The sequence below is a fragment of the Salvia splendens genome, chromosome 5 (assembly GCF_004379255.2).
Source record: "Salvia splendens isolate huo1 chromosome 5, SspV2, whole genome shotgun sequence".
NCBI lineage: Eukaryota > Viridiplantae > Streptophyta > Magnoliopsida > Lamiales > Lamiaceae > Salvia > Salvia splendens.
Genome location: NC_056036.1, coordinates 31,538,490 through 31,563,566, shown reverse-complemented (window position 1 = coordinate 31,563,566; position 25,077 = coordinate 31,538,490). Strand labels below are relative to the sequence as shown.

At 38.9% G+C, this 25,077-nt stretch overlaps 1 protein-coding gene across 1 annotated transcript; it reads right to left on the bottom strand.

Annotated features, from left to right (window-relative positions):
• Nucleotides 1-707: 707 nt before the first annotated feature.
• LOC121804110 (UPF0481 protein At3g47200-like) lies at nucleotides 708-20,724 on the bottom strand. Its single transcript, XM_042203651.1, has 2 exons — nucleotides 20,548-20,724; nucleotides 708-1,340 (listed from the first exon to the last, which is right to left on the bottom strand). Exons 1-2 carry the CDS (start codon nucleotides 20,722-20,724, stop codon nucleotides 708-710), a joined length of 810 nt encoding a protein of 269 aa, XP_042059585.1.
• Nucleotides 20,725-25,077: the final 4,353 nt, after the last annotated feature.

Genomic DNA, 25,077 nt, shown 5'->3' with positions numbered 1-25,077 from the left:
GAACCATTCGTGGTTCCAACCGCGGGAGTCGGAGGGGTGATCACCGGAGTCGGACATTTTTTTATAAGAGTGAAAGATTGAGAATTGATAAGAGAAGATAAGAGAATTTAGATGAAAATTGTATAGTGTGGTGTGAAATTTTTTGTGTGGAATTGAGGGTATTTATAGATATAAATGTGAATTTTGGGGAAAAAATTGAAATTAAAAGTGGGGAGAAAACGGATATAATTTATTGGGAAGTGGGAAATATTTTTTTATTTAAAATTGATTTTTTAAATTAAATTCGATTTTTTTAAAAAAATCGAAAAGGCAAACGGCAAAGCCGTTGGCCAATCCCGTGCCGCCATGTCAACCTGCTTAGTGGCACGGACGAGTTCGATGCATCGAGCAGCGCCGTGCCAATAGCAAGAGCACAGCGGCGGACAGCACACCGCCGCGCCAGCGGCACGGACACCGCCCTTCCGGGAGAGCAGCGCTGCGGATGCTCTTACATAAAAATAGGCAAATTGCTAAGCAACTAATTTAGATAATTAGTTTTGACAGAATTAAAACAATCAAACGTTAGGAAATCAAAAATTAGGAAATGCCATTTTTACATTTAATGTATTATCATAAATTTTAAAATTTAATGCACAATCATGTCAAATGTTGTTACAGTATAGAGATGTATACTATCTATTTGAGGGGCGTGTTATATATCTAAGTTTTTAAACAACATGTAATATGGTAAACACGGTTTGCGTGAATGTAAGAAGCAGCAACACTAGAGCAACAAGAACAGATATAATAGTCCAAGGGTTATAAAAATAGTTTTTCCTGAGATTAGCCATCCACCTATTCCAACGTCTTCCACAATGCTTATTCACATCCTCAAACATGTTCGCATAGACGAAATCCTTCCCGGGGCCAGATACTGACTCAGAGAGCTTGTTTACCATCTCTGCCACCTCATTTTCATCCCCCAGCCAATTCTCGATGATCCCTCTTCTCGACAGGATCTCCACATCCTTGGAGGAATCAATGATGCAATCCAGGAACTTGACATAATCCGTCACGAAATTGTGCTGAAAGTATTGCTCGTACGCGATGAGGCTCCTGAGGAACGACTCCGTCCTGTCCTCGATGGTCAGTGGCGCCATCACCATCACCCCTTCTTTGAACCCCACATTGAACATCATCTCTTCTTCTGATTTCTCAAACTTGACATTAGCCTCTTCAAGTCTCTTTGCGCTGTTGATGAACCTCACCATTTTGTCTAGTTTTCTGTCCTTCCTTCCTCCTCCCGAGCCTGAGACGTTGGGTGGGGGAAGCCAAGAGCAATGGATGAAGTCGAGCAAGTGCTTCACCTGAAAGATGTATATACTTGATTCACTATTTATTAGCACTAAAAATACTTGCAAGTATACCAGGTAGATCTAGTGTAGATCTAGTATAGCTAAAGGTCAGTACTGGGATATCGAATACAAGGAATAAGATTGCAATTGTCTATCATATACTAAGCGTCATATAATATTTAGAGACACATGATTTTTTGGTTGATTAATTAAACTAGATAGAAAGAAAGAAATAAATAACAGAAAACATAAAAATAAAATAACAAATAATACAAAGCAAGCTAAATAATGTAAAATTTTAGGAACCACAATCAAAAGCTATTATCCAATCGACTTCCTTGAATTACGGTCTCTAGAGTTACTAAGCTATCACAGATGTAAAATCATATCTTCTCTCGAAGCATACAATTTGTAGATGGATACCTAGAACCGAAGTCTCCTTCCTAGAACTAAGGCAACAACTCATAAAAGCTCCTAAGATAAATTTGCTTCATTCAAAGGCTCAAATCTCTCGATTTTATTGGTAAAAACGTCAATTTCTCCTCTTTCAAATTAGACTACTCACTCCTCAGTTCTTGTAGTAAAATCTACATGTATTCATAAGATGGCCAATCAAACAAATGTATAAGCACAAGAAAAATTGAAATAACTACAAGAGCTAACATGGAAAAACAATTGAATAAATAACTCAAAATCATAGCATGTTTACCAATAATTCTACAAAAGATGTTTGATACTCATAGTGCATGTTCGATATGCACTATTAATCAGTATTAAGTGTCAAAGACCCTTTAAATTGGTGTTCGGCATAGAAGCCGACATAAATAATGCAATTTGACTATTTTAATTAGACTATTCATCTAGCCTTACCCCCTCCGACTAAATCAATCGTAGATAAAGCCCATTCTATCAAAAAAGCTCATCTCTGGCGTATCCTATATTGTTATCCACCATTATTTTATATGGTTAACCGAACGGGCACATAGACAAGTAAAAACAACAAAACGTACTAGACATGAAGAAAAACAAAACAAAACCAAAGGTTGAATGATGTAGTCTTCAGTCTTCTCTTGCCTGGATCTGCAGAGCTCTGCTCTAATGGAAGATGGAAGAATAATATGTGGAGAATATGGGATGGAAAAAGTATAGAGATGGAGAGGGTTGGAGGCTCTGAGATAAATATTATGAATTAGGTTCTGGGGTATATATAAGATTGAAAAAGGTTTATAATTGGTAAAAAGTATCCTCCAAGTAATGGTCAAGATGGTAAATTCGAATTCTTCAATTAATAGGAGAGATTTGGCAACAATTTCTTTCCTTTAATTTCCGCCTAAGTTCCGTCTGCATTTAACTGCACTGCGCAACATTCGTAGAATGGCCATAACTTTCTTCAAAGAACTCCGATTTAGATGTTCAAGTTACCCACGCGAATCTATTTCGAAGATGAAGAGAATGGTATACAGTAAGAACTGATTGGACTTCAAACTCGTTGGCAGATGGGCTCGAACAGAGGCTGCTGCACCTTGGCCATTTTTGCACCTTTTTCCTATCTTTTTCAATTATTTATCAACAAACACGTCAAAATACCAAAATATATAATATATGCAATTTAAGAACATAATTTGAACTATTGACATTTAAAACGAGCCAAATCTAGGCCTTAAAACATGCAAAACCTGTGTTTATCAATACTACACTAAGATGATATGATCAAATGTTGGGACATATTACACAACAAACAAGTTCTATAATAGTTGTGTATATAGGGGTTGTGTTATATTGCTAAATTTTTAAATTGCTAACTCTGCTAATTCATCAACGCAGTATATTAAAAATGTCAACACAATATATTGAAATGTCAACAAAATTATGTGTTGACATATTAATGTTATCGTGTTGATGAGTTAGCATAGTTAGCAATTTAAGAAACTTAGCAATTGATCATATCCTTGTGTTTATATGTTCAACTCACAATATATATATATATATATATATATATATATATATATATATATATATATATATATATATATATATATATGTGTGTGTGTGTGGTAGTGTTAATCTCCTTTTCTCTCCTTAGATTTAAGTTCCTTCTCAATTTGGAGAGTTAGATCAGGAGGATGGACGATCCGGATGACAAGCATAGATATGATCCTGTAGTTCATTATTTGGGGCATTTCGTGCATCATGGGGGTGAATTAGTAAATTTATATACTCAAAAACTCCCGAAAACGGCAAGTGCGAAATTTAAGCGGGCTTTACCTACTCCCTTCCATCTACTCTACACATCAATCAATCCAAACATATTAACTCTCAATCTCTCTACCCGCTTCGTCTCCCCAATTTCCATCCCCTTTCAAAACCCTAGCCGCCCTTTCTCAAGGTTGCGCCGTTTTCACGGAACTTCAATCGGTGTCTGCTTTACTGTCCAAGAACCCTTCCGGTTTTGTGCAAGATACTTCTGCGGTCGACGAGGAGGTTGGGTTTATCGAATGTTAATTTACTGGTTTACTTTCTGAGTTGCAGTGCACGATTCACCCGATTATCACCATAAAGTTGTAGTGCACGAATTTGTAGATGAAATCTTGTAGGGTTATGTTTATTTGGTGTCTTTCGCAGATTTAAAATGTCTACAAGAGGACGTTCGTCAATTTCACAACAATCGCAGAAGGAGGGTGAGCAATCAATTTCATTTGCATTTTGAATACCTGGACTGTTGGACTGATTCTGTGCTTGATATATTGGGGTTTTATCAAATTTCATTCCCACATTTTTTAATCGCGTTTGTACATTATTTTCCTAATTGTGTGCATTACTTACAATTATGTAGCCATTATGTGTCTGCTGCTGGACATTAGTCTATGAGTGAATGCAATGTTAGTGTGTTCATTACTCTAATGGATCTGCACATTATATCAGTATTTATATGCATCACAATATCATGTATCATGCATCATATAACTACTGTTTGATGATTGTGGTCTTGTTCTTGCAATCTGAGTTCATTATTTCTGTTGTATTGTTGCATTATTTGGTTGGTGTGGTACATTACTGTAGTATGAGTGAATGCTGAATGTTTATTTTCTAAATGTACATTACTGAGTTAATGTTATGCATTATTAGGTTGATGTTGTGCATTATTTAACTATTTCTATGCATTATATACCTGTTTCATGCATCAAGTGCCTGTTGTTGTACATGGGTTAAAGAGTGAATGAATTATTTTTATGTTCATAACTAGTCTGAATCAGTACATTATGTAGCTATTTATATGCATTATTTATCATGTTTTATGCATCATTTGACTTATGTTGTACATGAGTCTAAGAGTGAATGGAATATTTTTATATGTTCATTAATTGAGTGATTCTGTTCATTATTTGACTTTTTGAATGCATTATTTATCATGTTTTATGCATCATGTGACTGCTGTTGTAAATGGGTCAAAGCCTGAATGGCATATTTTTATGTTCATTGCTTGACCGGATCTGTACATTATTTAGTTGTTTTAGTACATTATTTATCATGGTTTATACTTTATGTGACCGTTGTTGGACATGGGACAATGGGTGATTGCAATATTCATGGTGCATTTGTTGATTTATTCTGAACATTATTTGATTATTAAAATGCATTATGTATCAGTTTTTAGGCATTATTTTGATGCTTCTGTACAAGAGTGTATAAGTGAATGCAGTATAACTGTCCACATTATTTTATTCAGTTTGTACATTATGTAACTAATTGTATGTTATTATTCTGTATGTTGTACAACAACAAAGCAGCTAAGATTGGACATCGACGAGGCGGTCGATGATATACTGCCAGTAGGAATGTCGACCATATGTACATGAGTCTAAGAGTTAATGCAATATTTGTACATTATGTAGCTATTTGTATGCATTATTTATAATGTTTTATGCATCTTTAGATTGCTGTTGAATGCAATATTTGTATGTTCATTACTTGAGTGATTCTATACATTATTTGGTTATTTGAATGCATTATTTATCTTGTTTTATGCATCACGTGGTTGTTGTTATACATACTAGACCCTAGTCCCTGGGCTTGTTAAACCATTAGGGAAAACAAGAAACATACGACAAACATCGAAACATGGCACAACTTAAACGAAACGGGGCAGGATAAATGTTCATTACATATCACAAATAATACTATACTGCCAGTAGAAACGTCGACCATCTGTACATGAGTCAAAGAAATTCCGGGAGGGATTATCAGAGGCCGGGACTAGTACAGCTCCGGAAGAGACATAGGATTGGAAACCAAGGGGTAGGAACGTCGACCATCTGTATTGTCGACGAACCCCTACCGAGTTTCTGAATTGTATAAAGAGTTTAACTCCACGGCAGAAGGAAGCAGTCGCGGAACTTGTACATGAGTCTAAGAGTGAATGCAATATTTGTACATTATGTAGCTATTTCTATGCATTATTTATCATGTTTTATGCATCTTTAGATTGCTGTTGTACATGAATCTAAGAATGAATGCAATATTTGTATGTTCATTACTTGAGTGATTCTGTACATTATTTGGTTATTTGAATGCATTATTTATCTTGTTTTATGCATCACGTGGTTGTTGTTGTACATACTAGACCCTAGTCTCGGGGCTTGTTAAACCATTAGGGAAAACAAGAAACATGCGCCAAACATCGAAACATGGCACAACTTAAACGAAACGGGACAGGATAAATGTTCATTACATATCACAAATAATACTATACTGCTAGTAGGAACGTCGACCATCTGTACATGAGTCAAAGAAATTCCGTGAGGGATTATCAGAGGCCGGGACTAGTACAGCTCCGGAAGAGACATAGGATTGGAAAACAAGGGGTAGTAACGTCGACCATCTGTATTGTCGACAAACCCCTACCGAGTTTCTGAATTATATAAAGAGTTTAACTCCACGGCAGAAAGAAGTCGTCGCGGAACTTGTACATGAGTCTAAGAGTGAATGCAATATTTGTACATTATGTAGCTATTTCAATGCATTATTTATCATGTTTTATGCATCTTTAGATTGCTGTTGTACATGAATCTAAGAATGAATGCAATATTTGTATGTTCATTACTTGAGTGATTATGTACATTATTTGGTTATTTGAATGCATTATTTATCTTGTTTTATGCATCACGTGGTTGTTGTTGTACATACTAGACCCTAGCCCCTGGGCTTGTTAAACCCTTAGGGAAAACAAGAAACGTGCGCCAAACATCAAAACATGGCACAACTTAAACGAAACGGGGCAGGATAAATGTGTTGGGGTTTTGGGGCCCCTTGCACAGCGGAAGACTTGTACAAAACAAATAAATCAGACGTAGGATCTATTTGACAGATTATGAGATTAATCTATTCACATGTTAACACAGAATTGCATGCTAGAACGCAAATAATTCATGCTTAAAGAATATAAATCCTAAAACATGAATTCTACGGTTTAGAGTTACCGATTTGATTCTCCAAAGAATCGTCGATTGCTCGCGCCTTCTCCACGATGATCTTCAATACTAGACAACGGATCTTCTGACTAGTGTCCCGAATTGTATTCCGAAATCAGTGTGGGTTGATCTTATCAAAATACTAGGACTCGAATAAAGAAGACAGAAATTCCTCACGGAGGAGGAGCTGAAGAAAAATAGTCCCCTATGGAATATAGGAGTGGACGGAAATTTTTGAAAACCATTAAGTGTGTTTTCTGTCTCCTTTATTCTCCTATTTATAATAGTTACATATTGGGCCCAGTCAGGGATCTATGGAAGGTTTTTGGATATGAGTTCCCCCAATTAACTTTTTACTAATTAAATTGAACCCACAATTTAATACAAACTTATATTGGAATATTACGAGCAGCCACTACAGACGTAATATTGACCTCCCCATCCAAATCCGAAATTACAAGTAATCCGGGTTTCCATTTTGTTTAATATTTATTTCCCGAGCTTAAGATATAAATGTCCATTAATTAATTAAAGTCTGCTATGGACTTAATTAATTAACATCTTATTAATTCAAAGAGTGGACTTAGCAAGAAACACTTATTTATTATTCATGGAATGATTAAATTCCGGCCAGTTTTTGAATAATAAAACCTTGTTCAAGCTCCTCTTGAGGACATTATCAAACGAGACTCACCTCATGCACAATTCAACATAATAGCAATCCTAGCACCGCTAGATAATGATCACCACTACTCAATATACCTGGATCGTTGGGTGACGAAAAACCTGCACCTTTGGTAAGTTAAAGTAGTAGATACTCAATGTCGTATGCTCAATGCTAACGTATGTAGATTAAGAAATTAATTATCAAGACCTCGTCTTTCAGTAGATAGCATAAAGACTCGTCTTGCTGTTAGATCCATTCAGTGTTATACCACACCAACGTCATCTTATTTCAATAAGGCTTAGAAATAATCGGACTGACATTGCAACCTTTCACGATAGGTAGCCAAAGCCTATCTAGGTTGTGAAATTCTTCTTTTCTTTTGCAAAGCATTGCTTAGAACCGACTGTAGTACCTTAAAGTGAGCGCAGCCCACGACCAGTCTACTAAGCAAAAGACTTAGGCTTTGTTTACTTCGTATGCATTTAATTGTTTATAAAACATCTTATAAACGCATAAGCAAACACAATGTAATAATATATTGATTCTATTCGTGCAAACTGCTCGAATGATACTAAATCGGGTCAAAAGTGGATTGTAGAGTTTTTCCGTACACAAGCAAGATTCTATTCGTGCGAACTCGATTCTATTCGTGCGAACTCGCTCGAAACATGCTTTTCAGTATACTAAACCTAACAATCTCCCACTTATACTCAAAACATGCTTTCGAGTATACCCGCTGCCAAAAGCTCTCCCACTTATACACAAAGCAGGTCTTGGAGCTTGATATATCGAACTACCATTCATTTCACATCATGTTTGAAACATGTTGCCACAAAGGTATTTTCTGTGAAAAATCTGCTTGGTTGTTCTCTGATAATATCTTTTCCACTACTATGTCTTTGCTGCGTACAAGATCTTTAATTAATTTCATCTCTCTATGTGAATTCTTAGCTTATGATCTTGTTTGTCCATTGAGTTAGCCTTTGCTAGAATAAAATTACTCATAGGCATACTCAAACTTACGATCAAAGCTACTAGGAGTATACTCCTAATATAAACACATATAATGAGGATAACTTACTCGATCACTGATTAGTCATGAGACTTAGTCAGTGTAACCCCAAGGACATTACATGAATGACAGGTAAACTAGAATATAGCGATTAGTCTTTCTCAAGTACTATGGTATATCCATTACCTCAATCAAAGTCCTTTGCCATGGTTAAAATGATATATACTTGCTATGCAAAAGCACAACTAATATCAAACTTAGTACACATCATAGCATACATGAGACATCTATCTGCAGAACTAGTCTCATAATTCTTGTTCTCACTAAGTGTCAAATGACACTTGACTAGAGACAAGACAATTCCATCTTGAATGGTAACAACCTTTTCATGGAATTTCCAGTGCTAAAATGTTCCAAGCTATGTATAGATATATGATTCCTAAGAGAATCTCAACATTCTTTCTAGCAATCTTAAAGAATTAGATGCTTAGAATGTAATTAGTTTCTCTTAAATCCTTTATCTTAAACTGGGTAGACAACCTGTTTCCTACGCTAGATGTCAATCTTAGTTGTTTGCAACTTTTATAGATTTCATCATCGTAGAGTACCAATAATACCATATTCAATGCACTTTCAACTTCCTTGTGCTTACAACACGCTTAAGGGCACATTCAAATTCCAAACATTTGACAATCTTGCTAAAACACATACTCTGATTTAGATGCATGCCTAAGACCATAAAGGTCTTCATCAGCTTCCAATCATGTGTTTCTTGCCCTTTATTACATACCCATTAGGATGTTCCATGTAGATGATTTCCTCAAGACTTCTATTAATAGAAAGCTGTCTTGACAATCATAATACATACACTCTAATTTATGTAAGTTCTGATAGACAGTAGGATCGAACAAATCTTGGCACAACGACAGCGAGAAGATGATATTTCTCTTTGGGATAGCCCATTGTCACTGTCTAGCCATTTGAGATCCACATTTACACTTGCAATTATACTAGCTCCCACTGACTGACACAGCCTGTAGATAGTATTGCAAGTCTTGTAAAACATGTTGTCTATCTAAGATTGTAGTTTGGAATCTATCACCTTTTCAAGGACGAATATCCAAATGAACCAATTCTACATTGTAGTTTAAAGGGATTATGTTCAAGTTAATCTAAGACCGAGTCTTGCGACACTCTTAGACCCATGAACTTGTTATGTTCCTAGGAACGCTCCCACTACGACATGGTTCATACAATCTTAGGTGTTGAAGTTTATTTATTTGCGCAATAGTTTCTAATGGTATGACTGTTTGGTAATGTGGAAAATTCGATATCTCTCTTTGTCCTGAGAGTTATCACGTTGTTAGGCTTTTAGTTTCTCTCTTGATCTTCAAACAAGAGTTCTATCTTTGAAGATTATAGAACTTATAATCTTACATCATTTGGGAGAACCTTAAAACATGTCTGATCAGTACTCAACTCTAATTACTTGGATACCTTTCCAACATGCATTGGAACAACATTACACCTTGAGATGTGCTAGACTAGGGCTGCTCTAGTCCACAACTCGTGTTTTGTAGAAGGTACTGATGATGGTAGTTTCTTTAAGGTGTATCTCGTTATATCTAACGCTTATCCCATCAATGATAAGATATTCATGAGTACAGCTCATCACTTAATCAAACTTGCCTTAGAAAGACTTCGATTCCTTCTTACATAACTATCTCATTCTTCAGAAGAACGCTTGGATTCGTCAATGGAGGTTAGGCTCCCACTACTGATCATAACCCATTGCTTGTTTCCTTATGGTGTAAACCATTGGGACTTTTTAGTCTTTCTATGTTGCACTTCTGTAAGTGATCTTAATCGAATGATTTTCACTTATAGTGCATCAAACAGACATTCTCGACTTTCAAGCTATTTAACAAACAAATCGTTAAAATCTTGATGGTCTGGGTCAGTCTGAACAATAGCTAAGTATTTTCTTGGCCTTAAGACTAAGAGCCATAAGTACTTTATCATTCATTGTTTATGAAGTTGATGTGTGGTTTCATACTCAATCTTGTTGCATTTGTATTGTTTCAATACTATGATGCCTTAAACATCAACCATAAAACAATAATTGAGCAAAAATAACCCCCACTGCAACAAAACCTAACTGGATCAAGATCTCTTACTTAGAAGTTGCATTTCCATGTAAGTCATTGTCCTTCTTTAAAAGAGGTCAATCCAACTTACAAAACATCTTCACTCGCTTCAGACAAACTTTGATGACAATTCAGGCTCTCCCATTTCCATATCTAGTGTTTTGTTCAAATGAACTAGGACTTAGGAAAAATGCAGCCTTCATGAATTCGTCATCTATCATGTTACTTTCCTCTAACAGTAATACAACGACTAATATTCTGAAGGTTTTCTACTTTTTAGTTAAACCTTCTTGTAGTCATTTCTTATTACTTTAGGCGATGGCTTGAGTCAGAAAACTATTTGAGTGATCAAAAGATTCCTCAAGACATTCTGTCCCTCTAGGATATTCGAATCGAATCATCTTGACAAATTCTATTGACATCCATCTTTCATCGTCACTAACCAAGACTTGTCGTGCTACTTAAAAGAAAATAGCTTGACCTTATTCCTCAAAGAACTTGTCAAGTACATGCAAGATGCATTCTCGAACAATCTTCGTGGAATTATGTCGAGGAAATGGAGGACATGAATCATTGAGTATAAACTCCAAGTTTTAGCGATGAGAATCTTATCCATTTACGTTTCCAGTCTACATAATTTTGACATTCGAGTTTATTTCTTTAAGGATCGCAGACAAGATACTGAATGACATAATGAAGATTTGGCAAATAAACTTATTATCACATACTTATGCTCAATACATAATCGCAAATAACCATAAAACAATTATGTATCTTGCAACTGTAAAATTAAAATTTTGTATCCTCCAAAGGAGGTCAATATGCATTAAAATCTTACATTTTTACTAGTCACAATCATCGACGAATAGTCCAGAGACCACAAGTGTGGCATGGCCGCCTAATGTTGCCTAAGCAAGACCACCGAATTTAGCATTACAGAGTCTCATTTCTACAACACACTCCCATAACAATGCTCATGTGCTGCTAACAAGATCAAGCTATCTCATAAATCCTATGTGAACTTCTGAATCCCGTAGTTTCTTAGGACTATTGTCCCCACAGAGCAGGTGATGATAATATTGGAAACCACATTCTAGTTCATATTATTTATTTTTGAGAAGTCGCCCTCATGAACTCGCTATTTCTTAGGATTATTGTCCCCACAGAGCAGGTGGCGATAATATTAGAAAAATGCTTCATAAATTGCAGACCAATTGATGGAGACCATATACAACGCACTTGTTGTAATTATCGCTTAGATATTTTGTATGGTTTTTGCATAATTATCACATAAGCAGATAAGGCAGATAATCCACTTACAAAGGTAAACACCAAATAAACAGATAAATCCATTTAATGCATGGCATTTAAACACACTGGATAATTAACGACAATTATTTAATCTAGTCAAGGGAGAATCAACTAAATAATTATGTTTTATCTTGGATAATGATTATCCAACTTCATTTAGGATTTATCAAGATAGTGTTAACTATCTAAATCCATTTATGATCATTCTAGATTTTATTTCGATAAAATCAAATCCTTTAATTCAAGATAACGTTGATCTAGGATTATCATTATTTAAATCGTTCTAGGATATTACTAGATAGAAACGATTCCATCATAATCCATACGATAAATAAAATCCAATCAACCAAGATTTATACAAATCTTAAGCTTATTTAGAATAGACATCTAGAATATAGCATATATTACTTAGGATTTCTTAGATAAATAAGTTTATCTAAATCAATTAAATAAGGATTTTCGTATATATTATCTTTATCCTAATCTATCTAGGATATAAATCCATAAGATAAGGATAACTTGGATTAATGCTTATTTTAATCCATCTAAAATTTGTCTTAATAGAATTAATCTATTCAAATCCGTTGAATAAAATAAATTAATATAAATATTAATCCTAATCCATCTAAGATTTATTCTTAGAGTAAATCCATATAAATTCATAGAATTAGATAATATTATATTATAATTATTCAAATCTATCTAAGATTTATCTAGGAACAAATCCATATAAATCTATAAGATAAGAATAAAATATTATATTTATCACTATCCAAATCCATCTAGAATTTATCTATAAATAAATTCATATAAATTCATAGGATAAGAATAAAATAATATTATCATTATCTAAATCCAACTAGGATTCATCTAGGAATAAATCCATATAAATCCATAAGATATAGATAAAAATTAGATTATTATTTTCCAAATATAACTAGGATTCATCTATGAATAAAATCCATATAAATCCATTAAATAAGGAAAGAATCTAATTAATCCATGATTTGATATTAAATCAAATCTTATATTTATCTTGAATTATTTTCAAAATTGAATCCAAGGATTTGGAAACCCTAATCAAATTTGGAAAGCGAAGTCATGGAACGAGACGATGCGACGTCGTGTTGGTTCCACCCTTACGAGCATCGCGCATAGGGAAATTACCCTAATTCAGCACCGCTGCACTCCCACTGAGCCCGCACCCGCTTCCACGTTTCCGGCAGCCCGTGCCTCACCGGCGCTGCAGCTGCATCCTCTCCGGCGCCGCTGCTGTTGCTGCGTCGTCTCTATCGCGACGTCGCCTTTGCAGCGGTTGTGACATCAGCTTCCTTCATGCCCGGAAACTGCCCAAGAAAAGCTCCCACTCGAAAAGCTGTCGCCGCCGGAAACCTGCTGTCTCGTTGCTGTTTCTGTCCGTCGACGACACAGCTGCTGTCCGGCGCTGCTGTCCGAAGACGAAGCAGTTTCTGTCGGAGCTGCTGTCCGTCGCCAACTTTCTCGCTTCCGTCAACTGTCGAGTCTGGGAACTGCCCACGAAGGACTCCCACTCGACTCGCGAGCTCGCCCAACTCGACGTCTCCGACGCTGCTGCGTTGACGTCGCTCCGCCGGCGCGACTGCATCGCGGAATTTCAATTGCGAGCCACCGCAACGTTGCTGTCGCGATTTTCCTTCACCGTGCCGCATGTAATTTAAACTCCAGGTAATCACAAATTGATTCCATGTACATATATTGCAATTAGACACGAAATCATTGCATACACATAGGAAAAACATATGCTAAGAGAATCAACACTGCATCATGCGACTGATTTTTCTCTAACTACGCAACGCACATATTCGCCTTTTTCATAGTTCGTCATACATTCAATATAAGTGAAACAACCAACAGACGGCGAATATAAACACGCATTCAAGCAATTCACATAACATGAACTTAATCCATATAATCAGAACCAAAAATTGGCTCTGATACCAATTGTTGGGGTTTTGGGGCTTCTTGCACAGCAGAAGACTTGTACTAAACAAAAAAATCAGACGTAGGATCTATTTGACAGATTATGGGATTAATATATTCACATGTTAACACAGAATTGCATGCTAGAACGCAAATAATTCATGCTTAAAGAATATAAATTCTAAAGCATGAATTCTAAGGTTTAGAGTTACCGATTTGATTCTCCAAAGAATCGTCGATTGCTCGCGCCTTCTCCACGATGATCTTCAATACTAGACCACGGATCTTCTGACTGGTGTCCCGAACTGTATTCCGAAATCAGTGTGGGCTGATCTTATCGAAATACTAGGACTCGAATAAAGAAGACAGAAATTCCTCACGGAGGAGGAGCTGAAGAAAAATCGTCCCCTATGGAATATAGGAGTGGACGAAATTTTTTTAAAACCATTAAGTGTGTTTTCTGTCTCCTTTATTCTCCTATTTATAATAGTTACATATTGGGCCCAGTCAGGGATCTATGGAAGGTTTTTGGATATGAGCTCCCCCAATTAACTTTTTACTAATTAAATTGAACCCACAATTTAATACAAACTTATATTGGAATATTACGAGCAGCCACTACAGACGTAATATTGACCTCCCCATCCAAATCCAAAATTTCAAGTAATCCGGGTTTCCATTTTGTTTATTATTTATTTCCCGCGCTTAAGATATAAATGTCCATTAATTAATTAAAGTCTGCTATAGACTTAATTAATTAACATCTTATTAATTCAAAGAGTGGACTGAGCAAGAAACACTTATTTATTATTCATGGAATGATTAAATTCCAACTGGCCAGTTTTTGAATAATAAAACCTTGTTCAAACTCCCCTTGAGGACATTATCAAACGAGACTCACCTCGTGCACGATTCAACATAATAGCAATCCTAGCACCGCTAGATAATGATCACCACTACTCAATATACCTGGATCGTTGGGTGACGAAAAACCCGCACCTTTGGTAAGTCAAAGTAGTAGATACTCAATCTCGTATGCTCAATGCTAACGTATGTAGATTAAGAAATTAATTATCAAGACCTCGTCTTTCAGTAGATAGCATAAAGACTCGTCTTGCTGTTAGATCCATTCAGTGCTATACCACACCAATGTCATCTTATTTCAATAAGGCTTAGAAATATCGGACCGACATTGCAACCTTTCACGATAGGTAGCCAAAGCCTATCTAGGTTGTGAAATTCTTCTTTTCTTTTGCAAAGCATTGCTTAGAACCGATTGTAGTACCTTAAAGTGAGCGCAGCCCACGGCCAGTCTACTAAGCAAAAAGACTTAGGCTTTGTTTACTTCTTATGCATTTAAATGTTTATAAAACATCTTATAAACGCATAAGCAAACACAATGTAATAATATATTGATTCTATTCGTGCAAACTGCTCGAATGATACTGAATCGGGTAAAAAGTGGATTGTAGAGTTTTTTCGTACACAAGCAAGATTCTATTCATGCAAACTCGCTCGAAACATACTTTTCAGTAGACTAAACCTAACAAAATGTTCATTTCATATTACAAATAATGCATTACAGAAACTAAAACTACGCATTACACTGCATAATATGTACAATATGTATATCTGTTTTAAAAAATGCCTACGCGCTATGCATGTGCAACCCCAGACGAATTACTGCAGCTCGTGTATTTGGATAACTTTTTTAGACTTAGAATATACTACACCTTAGCCCCTAGGCTTGTCAAACTCTTAGGGAAAACAAGAAACGTTCGCCAAACAACGACGCATGGCACAACTTAAATGAAACGGGTTAGGATAAATGTTCATTACATATCACAAATAATGCATTATAGAATCTAAACTAAGCATTATACTATACAAAATATACATTATGTGCAACCCCAGACGAATTACTGCAGCTCGTGTATTTGGACAACGTTTTTTAGCCTTAGAACATGCTACACCCTAGCTCATAGGCTTGTTAAACCCTTAGGGAAAACAAGAAAAGTGCGCCAAACATCGAAACACGACACAACTTAAATTAAACGCGTCAGTATAAATGTTCATTACATATCACAAATAATGCATTACAGAAACTAAACTACGCATTATACTATGCAATATGTACATTATGTGTACATTATGTGGATCGACGACCGAGTTCACGTTCACCAGCACTTCAAAGTCCCCGAGTTGAACCATTCAACTCAACAACGCAACCTCTTCTACCGCCGCGAATGCAAAATCTAATGATTGGAACTTCTGACCAACAACGGGCTTTAATTCCACAGAACATTCAGGCACAACGCTAACTGTTTTTAACCCCAAAACAATACACATGTTAAGCTTAATAAGCATTATATGACATATACTGTACATTACCGATCACATATAGTGCATTATACAATTATACTTATACATTACATGTACACTTTAATCCAACTAACAAGCCAATATGAAACCACACGCTATAGGGATGGCTCTAACTCGAGGTCCTACGTACAGGTTGTGTTTCTCACACTTTGATTCAAACACGTCGCCGCTGCGAAATTGATCTTCTTGACGGGCGATAGAAATCGTGCAGTGATGGAGAAGGGAGAGAACGAATTGTCTACAAGTTTGTTGAGAAAACAGCAGAGATCCTCAACGGCGAAAATCATGGAATTTTCCATAACAACCCACATTATTGATTCTCTATTTTGCAACACTCCTAGCCCCAGAATTGGGCAACCCTACGGGAATGAATGAACCCCTATGTCAAATGAAATAACAAACCTAGGGGGATGAATGCACCGTAGCCACCACATAATCATAAACCGTCAATCATGTTTCGATAAAAAAGTAAAGAGGCACACCAACATGAAACACGAATTTCCTGATCTACACAGTTTGGGTTATGCGACTGATTTAGAAAACAAATTTGAACATGGCGTCGTACGAAGCCTTGTATGGGAGAAAGTGTAGATCCCCACTTTACTGGGACGAAGTTGGAGAGAGAAGAGTACTTGGACCCGATGCAATTGAAGAAATGGTCGGAATCGTTCGAAAAATTCGTGCAAGGATAAAAGAAGCTCAAGACAGACAGAAGTGATACGCGGATGCACGACGAACCGACTTACAATTTCAAGCGGGCGACAAGGTCTTTCTCAAAGTATCCCCGTCGAAAGGGATAACGCGCTTTGGTGTCAAGGGAAAATTGAAACCGCGATTTATTAGGCCTTATGAAATCCTCGAAGGAGTGGGTCCTGTTGCATACCGGTTGGCGCTACCCCCGAGCCTTGGAAACGTGCACAGCGTCTTTCATGTGTCGCAATTGCTGAAACACGTGTTTGACCCAAAACACGTGATTCACTACAAAGAAGTCACTTTGAACCCGGACTTGAGCTACGAAGAGAGACCCCAGATGACTTTAGACCGAAAGGTCCAGAACGTGAGGAATAAACCGGTTGCTTACGTGAAGGTACTTCAGAGAAACCACGGGCACGAGGAAGCCACGTGGGAGCTTGAGGACAAGATGATGGAATCGTACCCAGAACTCTTCCTATGAAGAGTGGTAGGATGTAACGCCCCACTTTTTGGAACCCTAATTTTCGAACCCTAAGACGATTGCTTTTATTTCTTTTAATGTCACGAATTAAATGACGGATTGTTATGTGATTTCTTTGGTGACCTAATTTTGATTTGACTGGGTCAACTTCGTTGATTTTTATGACGTGGCTTTTTAATAATTGATGCGGTGAATTATTTTCCTAAGGGTGAATGAGATTTAATACGATCATCAATAATTACCTTGGCCATTTTATTTGGAATTTTCGACCACTATTAATTATTGGAGAGAAATTCTATTTTCCTGGATTTAATTATTTGCTTGGGATAATTATCCAAATTAAATCCAAAGCCCGATTATTCCTTATTCTCTCCATGGAAAAAAATCGACACCTATGCCTTATACCATGGAGATTTCGAAAATCTCCTACTTATGGGAGAAGGAAATTATTTTAATCCCCTATCTATTTCTTTCCATGAGTGAATTGAAATATCCTAGCAAATCTTGCCTTACCTTATTCAATTAAAAAAATTTGAAATTGATTCCTTGAGGGAGGAACATAAAAATCGCCTACTCCCTATTTTAATAGTAAGATTTTATTATTTTATTCTGCTCCGTATTATTTTATTCCACTCCGTGAAAATACCAAATTAAATCATAGGCTAAGTAAATAGCCAAGATTTCGAAATATTCTCCCCCACATTCACGCCTATTTTCTCCATTCCCTCATATTCTCCCAAATCTTTATTTAATTGTGGGATATTTTATTTCTAACTCTATAAATAATGGAGGAGAGAAAACCCTAAACCTAGCCACTACACGCCTCCTCTCTCCCTCCTACACGCCTCCTCTCTTTTCCACTCCTCTACCACTTGTTCTTCCCTTTCTCTCAAGATCTCTTCATCCCTTGCCAAGAACTTGTTGAAGAATCAAGATTTATATTTGTTCTACCGATCGTTTCAATCAAGAAAGGTACAATCGAACTTTTTCTTCATCCTCTCCATTCAACCCTTGTTTTGACTCCCTCATGCATATAGTGAGTGTAGGGATTTCAAATCTAGGAATTTAATCGGGGGGAATTCGTGTTTGAATGAGAGCAATTTGTGAATATGTGTTTTGAATGAATTTGTGTGAAGTCTAAATGAATCATGGGTGAAAGATGTGTGATTATATGAGAACATGATTTGAGAACCTTTTAAGCATGGTTGTGTGTTGGAAGCATAAAAAGGTTGAGTTTGGATGAATGAGGACAAAACCCTAATTCGAATTTTGAAGAATGAAAATCTGTAGTGTTCGGACAGTAGGTTCCGACGCATGTTTGACCGACCAAAAGAACTCCTTTTTGTACGATTCTTTTTTCTAAGTAAACCTCAAGGTGTCTTATGTGTCTTGTGTGAATTTCAACCTATTTGGACGAAAGATGAACTTTTGGTGAATTTATGGAGTTGACTGCACAGTTCTACCAGAAATTATTTTTCTCGACCAGTGAGTTACGTTTTCGATCTGACCGACCTAAAAAGATTATTTTAATGTGAAATTGTAATTGAATGATATTTGATGTGTCTACTGTATTGTGGGAAAATTTCAGCCCCAACGGAGGCCGGATGAATTTTAAATGATTTTTATAAAATGACCGCGCTTTTCTGCCAGATTTCTATCCTTGCGAAAATGACGATGTTGTTGTGTTTTAAATGATATACATGATATGTATGTGTTAAGGAACCCACTCTATGATGAAGTGATGTATTATTCGATGATGCATGCTACGGTGTGTTTCCTTTTGTTGTTGGGAAAAAGGGAAACGTTGGGGACATGCATAATTATGAGTCAATGTTGGTGACTGATTGGTAATACACATTATCTAAAGGTGATAACTCGTGCACGAAGCGTGAAAGAAGTACTTAAGGTCTAAACGGTCGAGGTGGGCTTTCTTTTAACTAAGGACAATGTCCAAAATACTTTATCGCTAGAAATTGCTATGTTTATCATGCCGTGTTTTGTTTTAACGTGTCTATCTGATGTGGCTTTTGCCACTATTATTTAAATCGAATTCGGGTCCTCGTAGGGCCGCAACCCCTACTTGGATTAGTGTACACTTGTGGTAGATCGTGTGCTAGCGTACGGGCTGGCCGGTCTAGTGACCTGGTTTGCGGCCGCATTCCTTGTCATGTATTGGCAGACATGGCTAACGTCTATGGGAAAATGACTGATCAGTCGACTTTTACTATGGAAAATGATTTTGAGTGCCTCGGGCATTTCTAAAGCTAAACCCCGATGGTTACTTACGTATGGCATGATAAATTATATTTTTACTTAAAAGTGTTTTCGGCATGAGTCACTGAGTATTATATTTATAGTACTCAGCCCTGCATGTGTTTTCCCTATGTGCAGGTTGAGCGGCGACGAGTGGTTGGTGGTGTTGAGCAAATATCAATAAAAACTATGGTTGTCTTGAAACACCGAGTGTCGTTGTGTCTTCACACATGACTTCACTCTTCTCTTGGATGCTTCCGCTGTGACATTTCCATTACTTGTCTTTTATTAAACTTTGAAGCTGTTTATTTGAATGTTTGGAAACTTGGTATCATTTGAATAATGTCAAACCCTTGGTCGTTTTATTAATTCTGGGTCAAACCTTTATTGAAACCCTAGTTTTCTATGTCTGTTCTTTAAGTTCTTTAATCACGATCGCCCGCATTTATTAACCCTAAAGGGCGGTCGTGACAGATACATTACACGCCGTGGCTGCAAAGTAAATCTCGACGGTTTACGATTTTCGGACCAAAACTATCATTTTATCAACTCAGAGTATCATTCTATCCGGCAAAACTATCATTTTATCAACTCAGGGTATCATTTTATCAACTCAGAGTATCATTCTATCCGGCAAAATGATATATTTACCCTCTGCGCCTTTTTATGAAGTAAATCTAAGTTTGAATCTCAGCCACAAGATTAGAAAATATGTGTGGTCCAGATTTGGTTATAGGGTTATCACATAAATTGAGGGTTATCATATGATCACAACTCTATATATATATATATATATATATATATATATATATATATATATAAATCTAAATGTAACATCACCTTGAGAGGATCTACGGTCCCTAATTCTTTGTAGCCTTTTCCGGGGTAGAGAACGGAGAAGAATTTGAAGAGAAGGTGCGACAACCTGGAATGTTGATCAGGGACTTCGATGAGGTCGTAGAGCGTGCACAAGACGAAGAAGGGTAACTGGTTCTCAAAGAGCATGAGATCACGCATTGATGAATCCGCGAATTGCTGATGTTAGTAAATGCTGGTAGAGAATACAGATCACGACACAGAGATTTACGTGGTTCGATTTACTGAGGTAAATCTACGTCCACGGGAAGAAGGGAGGGCAAGATTGTATTGCTTGATCTGGGATTACAGCTTACAACACAGACTTGCTATATGATATTTTATCTCTAGAGAGCTTAACCTTTTTCTATCTGATCTAAGTTCTATTTATACATTGAACTAAGATCGTGGCTTGCATCACCACTAATGATGGTTGTGGATGTCGTGGAGGTCATGGAGGTCCTGCATGTAGCGTAGGTCATGGCCTACGATCGTGGCCTGAGCTGACACCACGTGGTAGTGGGTGTGTTGGAAGTTGTGGAAATCCTGCATGGGTCCACTAACTCCTTGTTCGGTCGAATACTGAGACCGAACTGCTTTGGTTGCCGATCTGAGAGTAGAGCTTGATGCCGACCTGAGAGCAGAGCTTGATGTTCGGTCGAATACTGAGACCGAACTGCTTTGGTTGCCGATCTGAGAGTAGAGCTTGATGCCGACCTGAGAGCAGAGCTTGATTGGTTGGCTTTTACCGAGCTGTAGGCTGAGGCCGAACTCTTTGGTAATGCCGAACTCATACTCTTCCTTGGGCTTTGGGCTGATGGGCCGTCATTGCTGTTGGGCTTGTTTAGTACGCACCCCATCACTACCCCCCCCGAAGGGCGAAGTGAATCACTTCGGCGAAGTGAGTCACTTCGGCATTCTGGATAAAGGCAAGGGGGAGGCTGATGTCAGGGGACGTGCCTTGCACGTGACTGCATTAAATGCGACAGTAAAATCCGGCCGTTGAATCCTGAAAAGGTGGGATTCGAAACGGTGCGACGATTTTGAAATCTTCGCTGAATCTGATAAATACCTCCTTTCTTCATCATTGAAGCATTTTTGCGACTGCTTCTTCTGCACTCTCTCTTTTTTGCGAAAATTCTCTCTCCGCTTTCAAGAATTTCTTCAGAATTTCTTCAGATTTTGCAAAGAGTAAGAACCATGTCTTCTTCTTCTTCTTCTGAGTTAGGTAGCGGTAGGAAAGGCGGTAAGGGGTCTTCTGGCCGGAAAGAGTCCGGGGAGAAGACCGTAGAGTATTTCCATAGTATTTTGAGTAAGGATACTGTGATATCCCTACCCGAAAAATACTTTTTTCCTGGGGGGAAGGCGGTGGTACCTGACGGTGATCATAGGGCTGACTCCCCGCCGGAGGGTTACGCCACCGTGTACGAGGCCTGCTTAGAATGCGGGCTTCGTTTCCCCCTCCCTTCTGCCTTTATAGATTTACTAGATTTTTTTCAGCTTCCTTTAGGCCAGGTGACTCCGAACTCTTGGAGGCACTTGTCGGCCTTCGCTGCCGAACTCCGTAATTTAGGAAGGGATTTGTCTTTGAAGGCGATCCTTAAATTCTTTCAATTTAAGAGGAAGGGGTCTTGGTTTTACTTGATCCCTGTACAGCCCTTTAGGGCCTTTTGTAAAACGAAGTGGCCGAAGTGGCAAAACCGCTTCTTCTACTATGATAGGACCGCGGCTCCTAGTTTTCCCTGGAGAGGGCCGAAGTCCGTTATCCGTCATCCTCGGCCTGAACCGTTGGACGAGCTCGATGGCGAGCTCAACAAGATTCCCATAGTTAGGAAACAATACACGGAGTCTGAGCTCGTCAAGGGCGACGTCGTGTTCGACATCTCGTCTTCGGACGAAGAGGCCGAGGGTGAGGATTTCTCTTTATCTTTATGCTCTACTGCTTTAACGAAGAAAACTAACCTTGCTTTCTTGCTTTTTGGCAGTGTACATGCTGAACAAGGCTATCCGAAAGTCCTCCGAGCTTGTGGAGCCGGAGAGGCAGAGAGCCCCTCGCTCGGCGTCTGAAGCCGAGAAGAATCCGAAGAGGCAAAGAACCTCTTCTTCGGATCCGAAAGAGCCGGAGCCGTGTTCGGCTAAAGGGAAGGGGAAATTTCATGAGTCCCCAAGAGTGCCGGGGAAAGACCTGGTCATCTCCGAGGTGGTTGCAGACATCCCGGAACACGTCCCTGAGCCTTTTCAATGGCCGACGAATTTTGTGGAGGTAAGCTTTCTGACTTGGCTTCTTTTCCACATTTTTTGATGGCCATTCTATTGAGTTTTTTCCTTGTTCATCTTCAGAGAGCCAAGCTCGTCTCCGTGGAGCTCTCCAAAGCATCCCACGACTACGAGGAGATGCAGAAGAAGTTGCATCTTGCTCGTAGTCTGGCCGAACAGGCTGAGGCCAAATTTGAGAGGGCCCGAGCTGCTAGGATCTCGGCTCAGGATGAAGCCCGGTCAGCCAAAAACCAGCTCATCATCCTGCAAGAGCAGACGAAGCACCGGGAGGCTCAGAAGGAGGCTGCCGCCGTGGCTGCCCAGGGGGAGGCTCTCCGTGTTTACACGGAGAAACTCTTTTTGAGCAGCCAGTTCTCGGCCTTTGTCGGTAGTCTGGTAAGGCTAATTACCGATAAGGGCGAGCAGGGGGCCGACGTCGTGCTGCCTCTGTACAGCCGAGAGATAGCAGCTCGGCTTCAGAATCTGCCGCTCCTTGAGGAGCTCGCTTCATCCTCGGTCCTGCTTTCTGCAGACCGAGTCCGGAGTTGTCGAGCTGATCGGGACGAGAACCTGGAGGCTATCTTTGCCTCCGTGGGACCCGTTTCACCCGCTTCGACTTACAACGGAGAGGGTGAGGCCGAGCCGCTGGAGCTGGAGGCCGAAGTCGAGCGGGCCGGGTATCCGGAGAAGGAAGCCGATCAGGAGGCGGAGGCGAGGCCGGCAGGATGCGAGGCCGAGGCTGAGGTAGCTCAGGAGAAAGAAGCTGAACCAGACCGAGGATCCGGAGACGAAGCTGGCGGAGTATGATTTCGTCTCCCTTCTCTTAGTCTAGTTTCTTCCTTGCAAAATGGCCTTGAAGCCCTCCTAGTGTAAAAAATTTTCCTTGAATGAAAAATTCTCTACACTTGTCTTCGTATAGCTTTTCGTACTCGCCTTTATTCCTGTTGTATTTTACTATCTGCTCGGTACAGCTGCCGAACTAATATAGCTGCTTTGTACTCAAGGAGATGGAGATACTTCACTGGAAACGGCTGTACTCTTCGGCTTTAGACGAAGCTGAGAAAAGAGCTATAGCCGATCAGACGAAGAATGACGAGCTTCTGGCTCGTTTAGTGAAGCTGGAGGCCGATAATAAGGACTTAGAGTCCGATAAGAAGGATCTGGAGGCCGAGCTGAATACGACCATTGCTGAGAGGACTGCGTACGAGGATTACATCCGTGTGCGCGGGGGAGTGACCATATCAGATGTTCAGAGTCGAGTTGACGAACTGTGGGAGGAATATCATGTACTCCGGAGGAACAATGCGCTGGAGAGCTCGGCTTGCCAACAAGTTGTGAAATCATTACGGCGCTGGGCTTCTCGGTACGACATCATTCTTTCCCGGCGTCCCGCAATCGAGAGATTCCTTAGGCATTTCCCGCCAACAGATGCTCGCACTCCAGATCAAGCCTCTGGTTCCCTTGTTCAAAATCCTACTCCAAGTCAACAACGAACTCCGGAACAGCCGGAAACGTCAAGACGAGAACGGGCTCAGGAGCAACCGGAATCGTCAAGACAGGGACGGACTGAAATTCGCCGAGGAGTTGTGACTATGAGCGAGCAAGATCAGCAGATGCTTATTGCAGAGACTCTTCATCGCCGAGGGGTTAGAGCTTCTGGGGCTCGCGGAAGAGGTGTTGGGTCGAGGATAGCATCTCGTCGACCTGGTTATTCTTCATCTGCTCGGAACAACCGAACTCGGCTTCCAGAGGATTTTGCAGATAGGTGGCTTAACTTCAGCAACCCTGGACAGTAGAATAGTCCTTTGTAATAGCGTAACGCCATTTTGTAGGGTAGCTGAGTTGTATGCCGAACAAGATTTGAAAAATGAAATTTTGTTTTCGCTTCTAACACTGTATTTACAGCTTAGCGAAAAAATTTCATCGTACTCGTCCTCGGTCTTATGAAGTAAACTTCTTTGACCGGACTTGGTCCTTGGTCTTATGAAGTAAACTTCTTTGACCGGACTTGGTCCTTGGTCTGATGAAATAAACATCTTTGACCGGACTCGTCTTTGGTCTGATGAAATAAACATCTTTGACCGGACTCGTCTTTGGTCTGATGAAATAAACATCTTTGACCGGACTCGTCTTTGGTCTGATGAAATAAACATCTTTGACCGGACTCGTCTTTGGTCTGATGAAATAAACATCTTTGACCGGACTCGTCTTTGGTCTGATGAAATAAACATCTTTGACCGGACTTGGTTTGTGTTCTAA

Excerpts from the sequence above, each read along its gene's own strand:
- LOC121804110 (XM_042203651.1), bottom strand. The coding sequence starts at position 20,724 with ATGCGTGATCTCATGCTCTTTGAGAACCAGTTACCCTTCTTCGTCTTG. Across the intron at positions 1,341-20,547 it reads GGACCGTAGATCCTCTCAAG|CACTTGCTCGACTTCATCCA; the intron begins GTGATGTTACAT and ends TTTCAGGTGAAG.